The sequence below is a fragment of the Colletes gigas genome, unplaced genomic scaffold (assembly GCF_013123115.1).
Source record: "Colletes gigas isolate AHSC1104 unplaced genomic scaffold, ASM1312311v1 Colletes_gigas_Sc00002, whole genome shotgun sequence".
Taxonomy (NCBI): Eukaryota; Metazoa; Arthropoda; class Insecta; order Hymenoptera; family Colletidae; genus Colletes; species Colletes gigas.
In genome coordinates this window covers 243,527-261,564 of record NW_025106631.1, presented here as the reverse complement: position 1 = coordinate 261,564, position 18,038 = coordinate 243,527, and the positions used below count along the sequence as shown (strand labels likewise).

Below are 18,038 nucleotides of genomic sequence, written 5' to 3'. Positions count from 1 at the left end.
AATTGTATAAAGAAATAAAATTTTTGTTACATATTTTATATATCATTTGTGCGTTGCTTTATTTATTCGACAATTCTCGGTAAATTATTCGATCGTTTTGTCAAGTTTACCTCTCCTCGTTTATTTTCCTTTCTATAAAATTTTGTAATTATAAAAAAAGTTGGTCCAGAACTTCTATCGTCGATAGAAAATTTTACATAAAATTACAACAAGATAAATGTAATCGAACATATTTATTTATTAAAATTTGTTTACTATTTACACAGTGAATATTTAACTAGAATCGAAGAATGTAAAAATATCAAATAAAATACTATTTACAAGTGGTCCATTTTATTTCTATACTTTTATCGGTAAATGTAAAAGTAGGGGAAGAGGTTTTCGAATGCTATCGCCACTCTAAGCATCCGAGCTGCCTGGCCGAGACAGTAAGAGATGGAACAATATTCCCTTCAACAGGGCTATTTTATTCGGTTCTTTTATCACATACCTAACATTTCAGATTTATCCTCTGTTTTTAAACCAAAGTTTCAGATTCATCGTGTTACCATCTCTATAGTATGAAATGATTTTGAATACGTATCACAGTGTTCAATCTTATTCGCAAATAAGAAGTAGTCTTGTAATTTATAATATATACTTACAAACATCCCAATAGTTAAAAAACAATTAATCAATGGACCTGTGTTTACCGACAGCTTGTTTTACTTAATTTTTTATCATCTTCCACGCGTTTCTAAACATTGAATCGACAATTATAACTAAGAAGTCTGTATATTATTTTTCTGTTGTCTAAATTGTTGGTTCCCATAAAGAAGACTCGCGATTTTTAAAACGTTATACATATATGATAAAAACAATACTACATATATCTTATCGAAACTATTTTATCTTAACGTGGATTAGCTGGTATAATAGAAAGTATATTTTTTTAAATTATAGGAAATTAAATAATCTTTAACGAAAGACGTTTCGTAATAATTGTTTCAAAGTATTTTCAAAATCGGTATCATTAGAAGTTTTATACGTGTACTAAACTAATAATACAAAGAGAATTTGTAGATACATTATAATTATTATAGAAAATAGTTAAATATGCTTACTGAGAAATAAATCACAAAAAGTGTGATCAAACATTTACATAAAATTATCGAACTAAACGTGACGGAAAACTGGTGAGTAAATATTAATTTAAAGTTTTTTTTATTAAAAGTTTTATTATAGCATTTTTCCCTACCGCCGATAAAAAAATTAATTGCACATCGGTGCAAATAAAATTTCTTTATTTGAACATCTATCAATCACTCGATCGGTTAAAACTAATACCAATAAATTTAATGGTCAATTATTTGAAATTCTTTTCAATAAGAAACAGGCACTTAAAATTGAAGGGGCGATTTGATTTCAATTTAAATCCTCGTTTAAAAACGTGTTGTTTCGTTTCATATTAAATTGGACAGTTTTTTGGATTTGATCGGGTTGATTTGATTATGGTGTAATAATATCGGTTCTGAAAACCCGTAACCGAAACCGATATGTAACAGTTTGTTTCAGTTATTTTCTGAACTGTTTCAAACCCCGATACATAATATAATACAACTGCTTCGTATCTCTCTTTATTTTATGCATAGAAAAGTTAGACGTTTAGGACTACTAATATATAATAATTAAATGTGTCAATAATTGACCAATCGATTGAACTTTTGTATACAATAAAAAATCAAACTCCTTAAACGTGCTTTAATTATATATGTATAAACACTCGATAAACATTTCACATACCCTCGAAAAATGGCATTACCTGCTATCCGTTCGGTACAACGAAACCTTACTCCTCCGTTCTTTTATTTTACTAATACCTTTTGTTTTAACCATTCTCATTTTTACTGTACATAAATTCTTCGCCGTAAAAATATTTAACTAAGCTACTCGACGGATGGTCAACGGCACCCACATCCAAGAACCGCCATGTCCTGATAATTTTTCAAAACCACTTTATTCTCCTCGTCGAGATACAGCATGGATATCGAACTGAGAGCAGTAGGTATACAGCAAGCTTTTGGTACCATGCTCGGTTTCGTCGAATAAACCAAATTCTGAACGATCGCGTGATTGGTGGAATTTAAGTGGTCCGCTAGAGGGAAAGGGCAATCACCGTGACAGTAAAAAGCATCGTAACCAGGAGGGGCAACGATCCAATCGTTCCAACCAACATCTGCAAAGTCAACATAAAGCGGATGCCGCCTGCAGTTCTCACGGCCATCTTTCCGACGACTTTTACGAAGCGCCGCTCTTCTGGCGCGACGATCTATTATCTGGCTTGCGGAGGACATTTTGTACCTAAATATTTATTATCGTTTGATATGACATTAAAAATATAATAATGCAACTGTTCGTACGTAAAGGCATTTTATACCTCCCATCATCTGTGTAAGTAAATAACATCGGTCGACTAATAACCCATGTATCGTTCCTCTCGTTTACGCTCCGTTTTAAACGTACATGCTCCTGTTTAGTTCCACGCACGTGTACCAGAAGTCCATGATTATTCTTTGGATCTTTTATCCATCTCTCCGCAGCAGGATGAACGTCTAAACTAATTGTGTCGTTCTTCCTGGTATTTATTGGTTTACTGTCGATTAAACGTAGCAACGGAGTACTGTGTCCTTTTGCGCCGGGCCGCAAAATATCGTATATAAGTATTCTACCCAAATTTTGACTGCTGTCTTCTTTATTTGAAATAGGTACACGAGAAAGACTTAATTCCGCGGCTTGTAATATCTCTCTCGACGGTATACTACTCAAGTCGAACAACAGACGAAAGCGATTCGGAGATTGAAATTTATGATCCAGGTCACTTTCTGTGATAAAAAAAAAAAATATTGTTAAAGCGCAATAAATATTATCTTAAAGGGTGTGTGTTTGTGTTGTACGTTTAAATAGTATTGTGGCGCGCTGCTTTGCTGAGGGTACGAACTTGGAGAATTTCGTAGGAAAGAAACAGTAGTAAAAAAAGCAGGGGGATGGCGATTTCGTCCGGGCCTGCTAGTGGACTCATCGGTAAAAAGCTTCCTAGCAGGCCTTAGACGAGTGGGATATTCGGAAGCCGGTCGAAGATTGTATATATAGCAACAGAGGGGTCGCAAGAGCGCTTGTGAGAACGCACGCAACTCTTCTGGCGGCGAGTACGGGAGGCGACGCCACAATACTTATTATATCACATACATATATTACTCATATTAATAATTGCTATATTTAACTACTGATATACTGACCGACGTGAGAAAAGGAACGAACTGTGTTAGCAGACCTAGCATGAATTCCTGGTTTAGCAATATCAGCCATACCAATGGTATTTTGTTTAATAAAAAGTTTCTTTAACGATTCTGGTACGTATGCTGGACCTTGCGGTTTCGGTCTTTTCGCAAACCCGAGAAGCGAGAGAAGACTAGCTTCTATTCCAGCGATTGCTTGTTCATGTTCCCCGATAGTAAAGTGGCTGGCAGTGTCGGAAGGCAAGTGCAAATGAACATTTGCTTCGATGGTTGCCAGCAGCAAACCTGCTGCGACGATAACCAACGTTAATGGCAGCAACATGCGCATTGTGATGTCGTTGCTCACGGATGTTGCCTCCCTAAAAACAGAAAATTAAACGCTGTAATTATAGTAGTTTTATTACGTTTTATACAGTTTGTTTAAATCTTATAATCTACTCTTCTAACTTGATTATGTATGTTATTTTCAAGTACCATTTAAACGATATGTTAGCCCTTTGCACTCCGCTCCAAATTAAAAATATAAACATTCATAATATTTTGTAGAGAAAAGAAATTTTAATATTGTTTAATAGCATAAACATTTGTTAAAACTATGTACTTCGCACGAGGTTTTCTCAGCCATCGACTATACAACTATGCGGACCGAGCGCCGAACGAAATCTAACTCCGAATTTGGAAAAATTCCAAATTTGGACGTTTCACAAGATTAGACGACAGCAGAACTTGGGTAAGAAACGTGGAATTTATGACCCTCGGGGGACAAGGCTTCACCCTAAGCCACATTCTTTTTTAAATCTCCTTATCTTTAAATACCAAATGTAAATATTCGTAACTGGATATTCCCGAAAATTGACCCCTGTGTTAAATGTTTCTTAATATCGTCGCAACTAAAATAGAGTAAATGGTCTGTTTAAAATAATGCGTTTCGAAAGTTTCCCAAAACGCTTACGATTGATTCGTCTTTCTATGTATTTGGTACATTTACCCTATCTATTTGTCGTGCAAATGCAAACCGATCATTGCGAATACATACTGTATATACAGTCAGATGAAATAGACCAGTATGAATCACGAAGTTACCAGTTCACTACCTTTATTATTTACTCTACTACGTTATTGTTATACAACCTCCTCCCTCGATTCGTTGGTGCCGAATGAGGTACATATGTACCTACAGTTACAGCATTCGCGGCGAACAGCCCTCGACTGCGCGGCAAGTTCGTTGCAGCCTTGTGAGCATGCGCACAGGCAACGGTCTGACGTTACAGCGAAAATAATGGGAAGGCGGGGGAGTGGGAGGGAGCAATCGCACGAGTGGAACAATGACACAAGAGAGTCTACGTCGTACACTTACGTACTTGCGGCCGCTCTTCGTATGCGTGATTTTACTGCATCGGCCACTACATCATTGTCCACTCAATATACAGGGCAAGGCAGAAACTCTGTCCACCTGAAATATTTCCATTGCCATTAGACGTAGAAAATAATGTCTCAAAATTCACATCTAGATCTACACCCTGCCCCCTCTCTCCCATACAAATACGATTGTGATACCACAATCGGCCAGTGGAGCTTTTCGAAACAACATCCAAAATACGTATATAATACATCCAATATATAATATTAAGTAGGGTATAAAGGATAAAACGAGCAACAATATAAATACTCGTAAGAAAATTATTTAAAAAACGAAAATGTTTGCAGAAGCAAGAAGATGATATATGAATATAGACGACAGCGGATATACTCGTTCTTAAGAAGAAATTGCATGTAGGCGCAGTTTCCTTCATTTAAAAGCGATCGTAGAACCTCATTTTATGTTGAAACAAAGCAAACTAAACGTTTTTATTGAAACATAAAATCATGCATCGATTCTATTATCTCATTCCTAAGAAATTTGTTGTAAAGTTTAAATGCATATCTCACAGCGATTCGTACAGCTCGTTTCACGCAAGTTAATCACATTTAGATTAAAATGTTTTAATAAGTCGAAGCCGCTGTACCGTGCGAAGGCGGTATAGTAATTTTACGCGCCTACGTTTGGCGGTTGTGGATCGCCATCTATCGTTTAAACCACGCAACAAAAAGAAGTGTACCACGAAGGAGAAGGACCTGCGTTTAGCATACTATATTCCCCTCGAATGGCATGAATTCATGCCACCGGGTGTACATAGATAAGCAGCACGTCATCGTTTAAAATAATCGAACCAGCCACGAACAGGGAAACCTGCTCCGTTGAACCAATGGAAAGACGCATTTTCCCATCGCAAAGAAACTATCGGTTACGTTTATGAATGTTAAACTCACCTGAGCTAATCGTGAGTCCGCCGTTTGACGAGCCACAACATTTCAACGAATTCATGTAACCTCACTTCGGTAACTATATTCTCGAACCGTCACCACTGGGAATCTTTAGTATCGATGCATTGATCGAGATCGAGCTTCGATGTACACTATCTTGCTATTCTCGCACTCGCGTATTCGAAGGGAAAGAGAAAGACAGACAGCAAACAAAGAGAAAAAAAAACTTTGGAAAAACTTTCGTTCAAGATTTCTAAATAATTCACGAAAAGAACATGAACGTGATTTACGTAATGATTAATTTAACGAATAATGTGGTGTTGTGGAAATAAAGAACGTTTAAGTCGGTACGTACTGATGTTGAACTCAACTCGATACGCGCAAATCTTCAACAAGTCGAGAGGAAGAGTAGAACTGTAGGATATTGGGAGGGGGAAAGAGAAAAAGAGAGGGAAAGATGGAGCGAAGAATCTGTAAAAAGGATACAATCTCTTAATAGTAAGCGACACAAGTTTAGCGCTGCCTGCGAATACCGTGTAAACTAAAACTCTAGTCCTATAGTACAAATTCTATTTAAAATGTTTTCTATTACTTATACACCTACATATATTTCTTCTTGCATCAGTCAATGAACCCTTTTATTCTCGCTAAGAAAATATTGAGGGTCTTAAGTAAAACGCTGGTTAGTTTACAAGTTACGATTTTTGTTCGACACCTCTCGAATAATAATATACGTTTCCAGTTACCTTTTAAAATGTTGTTCGATTTGAATTTCGCTCTTATTTAATCGTGATTATCATACGATCTTAAAGCTACGTTCACGCAATAGCATAACAAGGTCTTCGATAACTGTATAGTTTCGGAATAAATTATTGATTCGAACGAGATTATTTTCTTTTCGTTAAAAGTACATTATTATAAAAAAACATTCGTTTAACTAACTAAATAAATAAATAAATGATCCTTAAAAGCTTTACTCATGGAGTTACTACATTATTTGAAAGAATTGTGATTTAAAAATTTTTAATTTTTAAATTTATATCAAATATTATAATAATTATTTTTAAATCTTGTTCGTTAATAATCATTTAAAATGTTATTTTGAGAATATGATTAAATTCATAATAATTTATGCATTTTTTCGTAACTGACAGTTATATTATCAGTTAAAGGCTTTCGCGTTAGACGTAAGTACCTACTTACGTATACGTAGAAGAATGTACATTGTAAGGGAAAACAACTGTAAAGAAGTCTTGTAAAAACAGTTACGAAAATGTATTCGACAAAAACGCCCTCCTTAAGAATCGACGAGGCTGATCTTAAGTGCAAGAATGGTTGTGGATTTTATGGAAATGTCGAGTGGGAAGGTTATTGCAGCAAATGTCATCGAGAGTATTTACAAAAACAAAGATCGCAAATAGGTTCCAATGTTTATGAAGAGAGGTACAATGTTTATGTTTATTTATTAATAAAGTTCCAACGACTGATTAAAACTGTTCGAAATTTAAAAATGTTCAATTTTTTGCATTATGCGTAATTTTTTTAAAGAAAAAGGTTATTTAAACACTTTTTACACTTATCTTTCAATACGTTTCTTATTAAATATTATTAATATTATTATTATTATTATTATTGTTAACAATAGCGTTACAATTAACATTTCAGCAATACTTCGAATAAGAGCACAATTAATGCTCAACAGAAATATGAAGAGAAGAAAGTACAACAAGAGAGAAAATATAAATTATTAAATATATCTTTTCGCAAACCAGCTGTAAAAGGTATAATTTAATTTAATTTAATTTATTCTATTTGTGTTTATGTCTTATAGTTTATAGTCTTGGATAATTATTTATACGTTCAAAGAGGAGTAAAGAGGAGTGTATTATATTTACATTGTATAATTAAAAATTATTATTATTAAATATTATTTTTATGCGTAAAGCACAAGGATATCAAGAATTACTTTACGAACTAACAAAAGATAACCCAGACCTGGAAAAAGTAAAGACAGAAAATCGTGAAGTAATAGCTATGATTGCTAAGACACCGGTGGAAAGAGATGTCAGAAAATGTATACATTCTTTCATAATTGATATACTTCAAAACAAGGATGTAAAAAGGATAGAGGACCTTTCAGAAATTACACAGACTTTTTATCAAGTGTTTGCTAAACGTTTAGAAAATAGTACCAAATATGCAGGTATTGTGAAAAAAAAAAAAATACTATAAATTAAAATAATTTACCAGAAAATTACTTATGAAACGAGAATATTAACTATATTAACACGATTTCAGACATATCATCAGAAATTAAAGAAAAATTGTTGGATTATGTAGAAAGATATGCATTAACTTTACTCTACAGAATTCTCTTTTGTCCTCCCTTTACAAACGACGAAGAAAAGGATTTGGCGATACAGAACAGGTTAATTTTATTTAGAAATGAAAGCAATACCAGAAAATAAATTCCGTATTTCAAATAAAGTAAAATGTTTTTATAGAATCCGCCAGTTGAATTGGGTTAGCGGAAAAAATTTAGAGTGTCGGATACACGAAACTAGTTCTGAAGTTAGAGAACTCGTCTATACTTCCATAACAGGTGCGTGCATAAAATATTCAGTATTTGAATTAAAATTTTGTATAATTGTTCCAATTAATTACAGATTTACTGAACATGGATTCTGCAAAGGCTCCTCAAGAAAAACTTTCTTGCGTTATTTATTGTTGCCGAAATATATTTTTAATGTTGCAACAGTCTGTTGGTGGGCCCGCATCGGCGGACGAATTTCTCCCTGCTTTAATTTTCATTGTTTTAAAAGCCAATCCTGCCCGTCTTAAAAGCAACATTAATTTCATCACTAGATTCTGCAACGCGAGCAGATTAATGACAGGAGAAGGCGGATATTACTTCACGAATCTGGTAAATTTTACAGCAATATTCGTCACAAATGTTGTTCTCATGTTTTAATAATACAAATATAAACTGAAGTAAATAACATTTTTTAGTGTTGCGCTGTATCTTTCATTGAAAATTTAACAGCAGAATCATTGAACATGGATGAAACAGATTTCAATGCCTACATGTCCGGAGAACGAGTACCTGCTAATACTTGGGAATCTGCTTTAATGATATGTGAAGTACATATTGAATTTTTTTCAATCGAATTATTTTCAATTCATTAAAATATCTATCTTTCGCTTAATACACGTTAATTGTTTATTCAGAGTTTGCATTTAATGTGCGAGGATATAACGCTTCTTGACGAAATGAAAGCAAAAACTGCAGAAATAATGGATATAACATTGAATTTGAAAGAGAAAATGTTACTATTTCAAGAGGAACTCGAATCGGAAGTAAATACAGTTTTGGAAAGAACTCCGTTGTTGATCACGCACAGTCAAAGATTGCCTACCAATTTGGATTGCGAAGATATCGAAAGCTACCAATTACCACCGCCGATAATTCCTCAAGTAAATCATTTATTTAAAATTAATGATTTTACGGTAAACAGTTAATTTTAACTATTAATTTCAGGTTTGTTCTACCGCAATTAGTAATTCTACGCAACAAAACGACGTAAGAACAACTTTAATAGAAGATTGTGTTACGCCGTCGCCCACGTTTGATTTTCCCTCTTTCGTGGTGGATGACAACAGCTTCGATGCGAGCAAAGCAGAGGATGAAACTAGTCTCATAAGTTTAGACACGCAATGCGACTTTGACAGCCAAAAGGAAAAGTTTAAAAACGATTTATCAGTATCTACTCGCTTGAATGCATCGTCTACCGCTGAATCGGAAAAGGAGGATTATCATGGATTTACTGTCCAGGGATCAAGTATACCTACGATTCCTTGTAATACAGGAGATTTATCTCTTAATTCTACAGAAATGGATTCTGAGAATTATCCAAGCTATTTTCATAATGTATAGAAACATTTTATTTAAATCAAATAAGGACTTGAAAATTGTTATTTAATCTTTATAAACAGATCGTACACTTTTGTAAAAGGAACATTCAATTCTGGCACAAGTCACTAAAAATTATGATTTTGTACGTTCTAACAAAATTTCAGCAAGTTGTATAATCTCTTTTGAAAATTTTCAATCTAGTTATTCCTTTAAACGCGCATATAAATTACAACATAAATTATAATAAAATTAGTAATTTGTTGATTATCAACATTTGATGAAACTATAATAGGTGTAGAATTAAATTTAATAAAACTATTTATTAAACTTATTTAAATTAGAAAATAAAATCCTATTTAGCAACCAGGAGTTAAAATTATGTAACTTATTAAAAAATAATTGCAAATAAATACTTTTTACAAAAGTTATACTCCGACAGCTTTTATAAATATACGTTTTATTCTATATATTACATATTCAAATTGACTAAGAAATCAATTTTTTCCAATACAAATGTAGAGGAAGTAAATTGTCTCTTGTTTGTAAACGCGTATCAAAAATATTAAAGTCTACTCTTCTCAATTTTTTCAAATACCTTTCCAGACAAACTATGGGTAAAAATATCAAACCCACATTTTTTTCCACTTTACTTTTTAGAGAAATTGCCTATAAACAACAAAAGTGTTTGAATTAAAGTACAAGAAACGAAATATAATTTTCCCCCGCTTAATTAATTATTTAGTTCCATTACAATTTCGTCGTAAAGAAAATATTTACCGCATCTAAATGCAGTTTCCCATAAGACGCAACGTCGTATATCACGTTTTGGAAATCCTTACTCGGTTGACCTTGAAATACGGCTTCCGTAGAAACACCGTATTTCATTAAAATATCTTCTGGCAACATATTTACTCTATTTCTAGCATTATAAGGAATCGATCGAATTAAGGTAATGATTCCTTGCGCTTTGCCCATATGACTCGCAGCATGATCTGCATTAATGTTTTTTATACCGTGTGCTTCTAATAATAAATAATAAATGGAAGAAGTACTGTACTCTGCATATTTTTCTATCGTGCTAATATCGTAAAATGGACTGCCACAGAGCCTTTCTAAACGAACATCAATTAGACGTTTGAAATAATGTTTGGAAAGGGAATGCTTCTGCAGAATCTATAAATAATCTCGTTACAAACTAATTTTAGTCATCATCCATACCGATAACATAATTTTAGTAATTTGGAAACCTAAAATGAAAATTTTACCCTATGTAATTCCAAAATGACAGGACTTCTTTGAGGAGTTCCCTTGTATGCATTATTTAATGCATCCGTCCAGAATTGTAGTCTCATTTTTCCTATATTACGATCATGTACTTGATCTTGTACTTGAGCCACTTCTATGTTAAATGCACGAATTGCAAACGCAGATTGTCTAGCATTTTGTTGCAGTAATAATGAACACAAAAAATTTTCATAATCATGTTTTCTAAAAAAGATAAACAACGATATGATTTACAATTAAAGTGTATTCTACAATTTGTATGTTTCGTTGTATAACGATGAAAGAAATAATCTATTTTATAAGTAGAGAGAATTAGTATACCTAACTAATTCAAAACAATATTCAGCCGGCGTTTGTTTTGCATGTACACTTGCATACCTTGAAACATATGATAATACATTTCGTTCAATATAGAGTAAACTTCGGCCCATACCTAATTTCTTTGTATAGCCGTGTAAACGTAATCAGTAAGTACGTGTACTGACAATCTAGGGTATTTTTCTAGCTTTGGAAAATTGCACTGAGCAGTTGATACAGTATTGCAATGTACCTGCATACTGATCTTTATATAGAGATCAATGTTTCAAGTTGAAACTTTCAACGTCACTCGTTAACGAGTACATACGACGAATATCTCTCGAATATTGTTCTCGCTCAGTGATGCCAGAAAAGCACCGTCGGGTGCACACTCCACATGCCAGATACGCGTACATACGTGAGCTCGTGGAGTTTCGAAAAGACGACAAAGGCAAACTGACGCATGCCCTCTTTCTCGATTCTCCGAAGCTGCCCGAAGTAATTTCGGACCGCTTCGTGGAAGTCGAGAGAGAAAGGCTCACATTTGCCTTCTCGCTCCCACACAACAGAAATCCGATCTCCCGTCAACGGCATACGATTTGGATTCTCGACTGCCCAGGCATTTTTACTTTCCGACCTATGTACTTAGGCGCACATAAGCAAAGTACCCATAGTGAAAAAAAAATTTTGTAAAATTTATTTTACGGAAATACACGTTTTAAGACCTCCTGATCATATTTTAATTATTGAAAAAAAAGAAATTTTTTTTTATTCCCATGTATGAGCACACATATGTATATTATTAATACGATTTTTGAAAATAAAAAAAGTAAAACTTATCTGATTGAAATTTTTTGTAGAAGTTGAGCTGATGAATACATAGAAAAAAGTATTAGACAACATTTAATTTTGATTTCGATTAAAAATCAAATTTATATTGTTTTAAATTCGCAGCCATTAGCTCGGTGTTACCCATAATGAAGAAGTTGTTCTTCAAAGGTAACACCGATTACCAGGTCTCACCACGAGGAGGTTGCTGCGAGTGGAGACCCAAAGTGAGATCGATGGAACAAAGTTCGATCGACCTTCCTTTTTACACACTAGATTACGCAAAAAAAAAGATGCCAAGTAATTACTGTTCTAAAACAAAGGAGGAAGGTAAATTGTGGGAGACGCGACACGACGAAACGCGACACAATACTGCACAGTGCAGTAGGAACATGAGGTGCGACACGTACCGAATAGCGGGTCAAAAGGGGCAGCTCGTTACCTCTTAGCAAGTCCAATTGAAGGGGAGGAGAATCGACGCACCAGACACGGGTTCCCCATTTCTCCAACGCGTCCTGCTGGGAGCCCGTAGGACCCAACCCGGGACGTCTTACACAGGAGAGAGATCCTGAGTCGGGGCTACCGCAGACAGGAACAGGTCCCCTCTACGGCCGATGACTCTTTCCCTAGAATTGTCTCACCAGAGGACGGCAACCGACCCTTCGAACCATCTAAACGGCCGATCACTTGCTTTCTACATTAAAGCAGCGGTGACCGGAGAAACGAGACTGGAAAAGAAGCTATTAATGAATTCATTACTTGGCAATCTACGCAGTAAATAAAATAATATACAATGTAAATTGAAAATTAACGTCGTAGGTGGAATTAATGAGATTAAGGAATTGAAATGAACATAGGAATGAATAAGAAAGGAAAAAGAAATATTCGACGTTAATTTTTACACTCGCGCCGCGCCTTAAATTTAATGCCCTTACGTGCAGATGAATCCGAAGTCCTCTATCTAAAAATTGACCTGAATAAAAACTAAAATAAAAATTAGTAGTTAAACAAACAAATTAATTAATAATAAATAATAAATATAAGGACAAAGAAACAAATATACAATCAAGAAGAGAATCATTTGGAAAATAACAACCCCACGATGTTGAAAATGAGGAAAATGAGGAAAATGAGGAAAAATAACAACCCAACGATGAAGAAACCAAGAACAGAATAATTTAAAAAATATCGACCCAACGATGTAAAAAAACGATGTAAAAAAGCTGAAATAAAAATAATTGATTCATTAACGAGACGAACAACCCAAATAGAGTACATCACCTATATATATATATAAACAAAAAAGACAATGTTGGGATTAGTTGTATTAATATAATTACATGTATACCAAACGGTGATCCTTCCTGGTCAGCATCGCAGAATCAGACAATCTGAAACAGAAATTACGCGTGACAGTACCCCTGGCGGTTACAGGAGTACTGAAAAGAGTTGCCCAGCTGTGTCCACTTTTATGCAGTCAAGCCAAAGTATCAACGAGCCAATCAGCAGCCAGTCCGCTGGGGGCGACACTCCGATAGGGCGACACTTGCTTCACCTAAGTTGATAAGAGACCCCCCTGTGGCCCTCGCGCGGGAGTTATCTCCCAACCACCAAGCAAGACGGACCGTATCGAGATGAAGAATTTAATCGAAGATTTACATTCGATCAAAATCGAAGATGGCGGCCAAGAAGATGTTTCACGAGCAGCGGCCAAGGGACAAAACCGGTCTTTTTAAAGACCAAGAAAATCTCATTTGTGGGAACAACTTATGCAATGAACTGAACAACTTTTATATTTAACAACTCAGAGACTTTTTACATCTCTGTTTTGGATCAACTTTTATATTTAACAACTCAGAGACTTTTTACATCTCTGTTTTGGAACAACTTGTGTAATAAAACTGAACATGGTATATTTGCCTATATAGGCGAAAAATATACAAATACAAATTGAATTTATTGAATTGATATTAAGTAAACATTCTTTGCTATAAGATCAAAAAATTATTATTTGAAATAGTAGAACAATTAGAAAATAAATCGTTTGAAAATAATTTCGAAAGTCTTACTTGATAAACTATATTCAAACGATTTATTTCCAAAGTATTGTTTTATGTCAAACATGATCAGGGGGTCTTGAAACGTGTATTTACGTGTCAATTTTTCATTCATTATGGGCTTTGGTTATATATTTGTGTCTATATAACTTGAATTTAAATTCAAATGGTAATGAAAAATCAATGACGCATGTTTGTACATTATTTTTTAATCCTGGACTGAATAACCACAACGTGTTTAAATGATTGAATAATTTGCCGTCTGTGCACTCAGCTTTTACTAAAGGTTAGAAATGATAAATATATGCAGCATGAGAATGTACTCGTTTCTTATTGAATTTACAAATTATTGTAATGAATAATGACAATAATTTTCGATAATAAGTAGTAATGATGCATAGAAAAAGGAAAAATGACGATTAAATTTATATAAATTAGGTTCTATACATTGTGTTCATGGTTTTTACGCCGAGAATAGTCTGGCTATTAGATTCGAAAGTACATATCTTCGTCTGCACTAAAATATTCTGTATCATTATCGTCTGTATTTCGGTCGGACTTTGCTTTTTTCTTTGGACTTTGGTCTTTGTTTCTTACGGAGATTGATTTCATTTTGAAGATATGATGCAAACAAAGGCGTTACTGTCGATAAAAGTGTAAAAAACACCCTCCATAGGCTTGGAGAATTTTCGAGGATTGTATTTATATAACCTTCCATGTCGTACTGTGTTTTAAAATTATTAGCTATATTGTACAATAGAGTACCATTGAATAAATTGGCCGTTTCAATCTGTGGATAAGGGTAGCCTAATAATGCATTCAAATTCATACTGTGTCTCAAACAATTTTCAAACACCGCAAATGCATGAACAATAGATCTATTAAATTTTTTTGGATTTGTATACAATTTTCGATTCATCTCGAAATGGGAAATAAGAAATGGTGCTGCCATTAAACAATCATCAGGATCAACATTTTTACAAGCTTCATAAAGTGTACCAACATGTATTGAATAATGTGGTTTACACGCACTCGTTTTTCTTATCTGCTTTATATTTTGAATTTTTGTACCATATTTCTTTTGAAAATTATGTATAATTCTATGTTTCCCAATTATTGTATCGATTATAATTGAATAATAAACAGACAAATATAGAATACACCAAACATTTATCTGATTTGTATAACTGATCCTGTTTTATCCAATACCGAGCACATGCAATATGCAACATCCATTCTGGTGGTAGTCCGTATATGTATACATTCTATGTTTCTAATCTCTAATGTATCATTTAAAATTTCTCTTCGAATCCTTAATGGTACTTCTCTAAGATTAGATAGGGACAGTAATGGGGAAGAAAATTTAGTGTCAGTGCCTTCTAGTTCGTAACATTTCAGCTTTTTATTACAGTCTCTCATCATGTATTTCATGAAACCTCTCCTTCTATTCATTCCTGATTACAGAAATGCATATATAACTCTAATAATTTTTAAACTTATTACATTGCTCAATGGATAGGAATAATCCTCTATTTGTACAGGACAAATATATAAACGTCGAACCAACAAGTCCATAAAATATGCAGGATAATTGCCCATAAGATATTCATCTACAAACAAATTAGGTACATCAGCTAGTGCATTATTGGTAGCAGATTCTGACCCCTTTAAGCATGTCTAATATTTCAACTTCGTTTTCTTCCTCTTCTTCTTTTTCTTCGGGTGATTCAAAGTCTCCATTTTTATCAGTTTCTTCCATGTACATTAGACTATTAACATCTCCATCAAATTTAAAAATTCTGTTTATGGAATGTGTTGTGGCACGAGCTGCATATTCCTGTAAAAACCCCAATGGAAGTAAGCAAGTATTTCTGTAGATGCATTTGTATAGCCATTTATATTGATTTCTATTATGCTTAATATTTTTTGTCTTACGGTTTTAGGTGATTTACATAGTATTCCAATGACTGCTCTGTCCAAGGTGTAAAATCCGCTCAACCATTGTAAAGTTGCTTCTATACAATACTGTCGATTACTATACCTTTTTCTTGTTATTCGTCGTAACTTTAAATAACGAAAGAAGTTTCTAAATGTACCACGTTTTACATAATCATTGCCTAGTAATATTGCAGCTTATGGCAGTGTAGATTGACTTAGACCTCTATAAGAATTTAATAAGTGTTCAACTTTATAAATTTTACAACGTTTCGTGTAACCATTTCCAGTTGAACTTTTCACCGTGTAATTGTCCAATGTATCAAATGGTATGTACAATGTCCCAAACACATAAAAATCTGAATCATAACTCGATACAGGACAATTCAATATCCTTGCTACAGTAGCTATAGCATTATCAGCTTCGAATAAGCATTGCACATGACGAATATTCTTCTTTCTCGTAACATCTTTGAAAACTTCCTAAATATGTAAAGGAAAAAATTTCATTTTCTGTTGACAGATCGGAGAATAAGATGATGCTGTACGAACCTTTTCTCTAGTTCTAGATGTAACTGTTTGCAGTTTCTTATCCTCGCAACCACAATCGATCAAAACTAATGATACTGCATTGCACTTTATCAAATCGTCAAAAAAATCCGTAACTCGTTGAGCGTAATTATCGTAATCACCGACAAAAACACAATTGCACTTGTACGAATTATATATTTGACAGCTAAATAACTAAATACGTATCACGTAGCTCGAACTATTCCAAATAACGATCTGAACGATTGTTTATGAAAGTTGTTAAACCCGGAATACCCATTTTGAAACCTATTTATTAATTTACACTTTTCTTAATGTTTCATATCACAAACTAAGTTCGTTATGCGTATATCAATATTAGTTATTATGTATTTATACATAGGTTGCATGTAACAGGTACTCAAATTTTGTGTCATTCGTTATTTTATTTGAATCAAAAGTTTGTTAAATATTATACTTTCACTACTTGGATAAATCAAAGAAATACAAGAGCCGTGCATAATGTTTTTGCATTGATCTTTACGATATTACAAACCGGTATAATAAAAAATAAAATTAGATAGTATACTGATCTTGCATAATTAAGTGCATTGACGGGCGACAATACTAACGACGAATTTCCTTCCTATATGTATAGGCAAATATACCATGTTCAGTTTTATTACATAAGTTGTTCTATAACAGAGATGTAAAGTGTCTCTGAGTTGTTAAATATAAAAGTTGTTACAAAACAGTGATGTAAAGTGTCTCTGAATTGTTAAATATAAAAGTTGTTACAAAACAGAGATGTAAAGTGTCTCTGAATTGTTAAATATAAAAGTTGTTACAAAACAGAGATGTAAAGTGTCTCTGAGTTGTTAAATATAAAAGTTGTTACAAAACAGAGATGTAAAGTGTCTCTGAGTTGTTAAATACAAAAGTTGCTACAAAACAGTGATGTAAAGTGTCTCTGAATTGTTAAATATAAAAGTTGTTACAAAACAGAGATGTAAAGTGTCTCTGAGTTGTTAAATATAAAAGTTGTTCAGTTCATTGCATAAGTTGTTCCCACAAATGAGATTTTCTTGGTCTTTAAAAAGACCGGTTTTGTCCCTTGGCCGCTGCTCGTGAAACATCTTCTTGGCCGCCATCTTCGATTTTGATCGAATGTAAATCTTCGATTAAATTCTTCATCTCGATACGGTCCGTCTTGCTTGGTGGTTGGGAGATAACTCCCGCGCGAGGGCCACAGGGGGGTCTCTTATCAACTTAGGTGAAGCAAGTGTCGCCCTATCGGAGTGTCGCCCCCATCGGACTGGCTGCTGATTGGCTCGTTGATACTTTGGCTTGACTGCATAAAAGTGGACACAGCTGGGCAACTCTTTTCAGTACTCCTGTAACCGCCAGGAGTACTGTCACGCGTAATTTCTGTTTCAGATTGTCTGATTCTGCGATGCTGACCAGGAAGGATCACCGTTTGGTATACATGTAATTATATTAATACAACTAATCCCAACATTGTCTTTTTTGTTTATATATATATATAGGTGATGTACTCTATTTGGGTTGTTCGTCTCGTTAATGAATCAATTATTTTTATTTCAGCTTTTTTACATC

General features: G+C 33.9%; 3 protein-coding genes and 1 pseudogene across 11 annotated transcripts; 1 reads left to right on the top strand and 3 right to left on the bottom strand.

Moving 5' to 3' along the window:
- Positions 1 to 1,156: 1,156 nt before the first annotated feature.
- LOC122398360 (protein decapentaplegic-like) lies at positions 1,157 to 5,991 on the bottom strand. 8 transcript variants are annotated; one of them, XM_043398164.1, is made up of 5 exons: positions 5,935 to 5,991; positions 4,637 to 4,728; positions 3,276 to 3,634; positions 2,417 to 2,861; positions 1,157 to 2,340 (listed from the first exon to the last, which is right to left on the bottom strand). In XM_043398164.1, the coding sequence occupies exons 3-5, from the start codon at positions 3,601 to 3,603 to the stop codon at positions 1,941 to 1,943; spliced, it is 1,173 nt and encodes a 390-aa protein (XP_043254099.1). In that variant the 5' UTR covers positions 3,604 to 3,634; positions 4,637 to 4,728; positions 5,935 to 5,991; the 3' UTR covers positions 1,157 to 1,940. The 8 variants fall into 8 exon arrangements, with proteins under 8 accessions (XP_043254099.1, XP_043254090.1, XP_043254072.1 ...); XM_043398155.1 differs by having other exon boundaries at positions 4,633 to 4,728; positions 5,935 to 5,990; XM_043398137.1 differs by having other exon boundaries at positions 4,633 to 4,728; positions 5,586 to 5,962.
- On the top strand, positions 5,972 to 9,812 carry LOC122398348 (rab5 GDP/GTP exchange factor). Of its 2 annotated transcripts, none has more exons than XM_043398114.1 (10): positions 5,972 to 6,077; positions 6,746 to 7,022; positions 7,245 to 7,360; positions 7,525 to 7,782; positions 7,878 to 8,007; positions 8,084 to 8,181; positions 8,246 to 8,502; positions 8,589 to 8,720; positions 8,808 to 9,053; positions 9,118 to 9,812. In XM_043398114.1, exons 2-10 carry the CDS (start codon positions 6,853 to 6,855, stop codon positions 9,511 to 9,513), a joined length of 1,803 nt encoding a protein of 600 aa, XP_043254049.1. In that variant the 5' UTR covers positions 5,972 to 6,077; positions 6,746 to 6,852; the 3' UTR covers positions 9,514 to 9,812. The 2 variants fall into 2 exon arrangements, with proteins under 2 accessions (XP_043254049.1, XP_043254058.1); XM_043398123.1 differs by lacking the exon at positions 5,972 to 6,077 and adding an exon at positions 6,181 to 6,261.
- A 166-nt stretch (positions 9,813 to 9,978) lies between these two features.
- Positions 9,979 to 11,390, bottom strand: LOC122400196 (NADH dehydrogenase (ubiquinone) complex I, assembly factor 6). The gene is made up of 4 exons (XM_043401534.1): positions 11,098 to 11,390; positions 10,758 to 10,980; positions 10,270 to 10,665; positions 9,979 to 10,158 (listed from the first exon to the last, which is right to left on the bottom strand). The coding sequence occupies exons 1-4, from the start codon at positions 11,205 to 11,207 to the stop codon at positions 9,979 to 9,981; spliced, it is 909 nt and encodes a 302-aa protein (XP_043257469.1). The 5' UTR covers positions 11,208 to 11,390.
- A 2,388-nt stretch (positions 11,391 to 13,778) lies between these two features.
- Positions 13,779 to 16,722, bottom strand: LOC122400971 (annotated as a pseudogene).
- Between the last annotated feature and the right edge of the window lie 1,316 nt (positions 16,723 to 18,038).

Bases quoted from the DNA above. Each gene is read 5' to 3' on its own strand.
- LOC122398360 (XM_043398164.1), bottom strand. From the start codon at position 3,603: ATGCGCATGTTGCTGCCATTAACGTTGGTTATCGTCGCAGCAGGTTTG. The intron at 2,862-3,275 runs GTCAGTATATCA...TTTTTATCACAG, and splicing joins TCGTTCCTTTTCTCACGTCG to AAAGTGACCTGGATCATAAA. The intron at 2,341-2,416 runs GTATAAAATGCC...ATAAATATTTAG, and splicing joins ACTTACACAGATGATGGGAG to GTACAAAATGTCCTCCGCAA.
- LOC122400196 (XM_043401534.1), bottom strand. From the start codon at position 11,207: ATGGGCCGAAGTTTACTCTATATTGAACGAAATGTATTATCATATGTT. The intron at 10,981-11,097 runs GTATACTAATTC...TATCTTTTTTAG, and splicing joins TATTGTTTTGAATTAGTTAG to AAAACATGATTATGAAAATT. The intron at 10,666-10,757 runs GTAAAATTTTCA...GATTATTTATAG, and splicing joins TCATTTTGGAATTACATAGG to ATTCTGCAGAAGCATTCCCT.
- LOC122398348 (XM_043398114.1), top strand. From the start codon at position 6,853: ATGTATTCGACAAAAACGCCCTCCTTAAGAATCGACGAGGCTGATCTT. The intron at 8,182-8,245 runs GTGCGTGCATAA...AATTAATTACAG, and splicing joins CGTCTATACTTCCATAACAG to ATTTACTGAACATGGATTCT. The intron at 9,054-9,117 runs GTAAATCATTTA...TATTAATTTCAG, and splicing joins CACCGCCGATAATTCCTCAA to GTTTGTTCTACCGCAATTAG.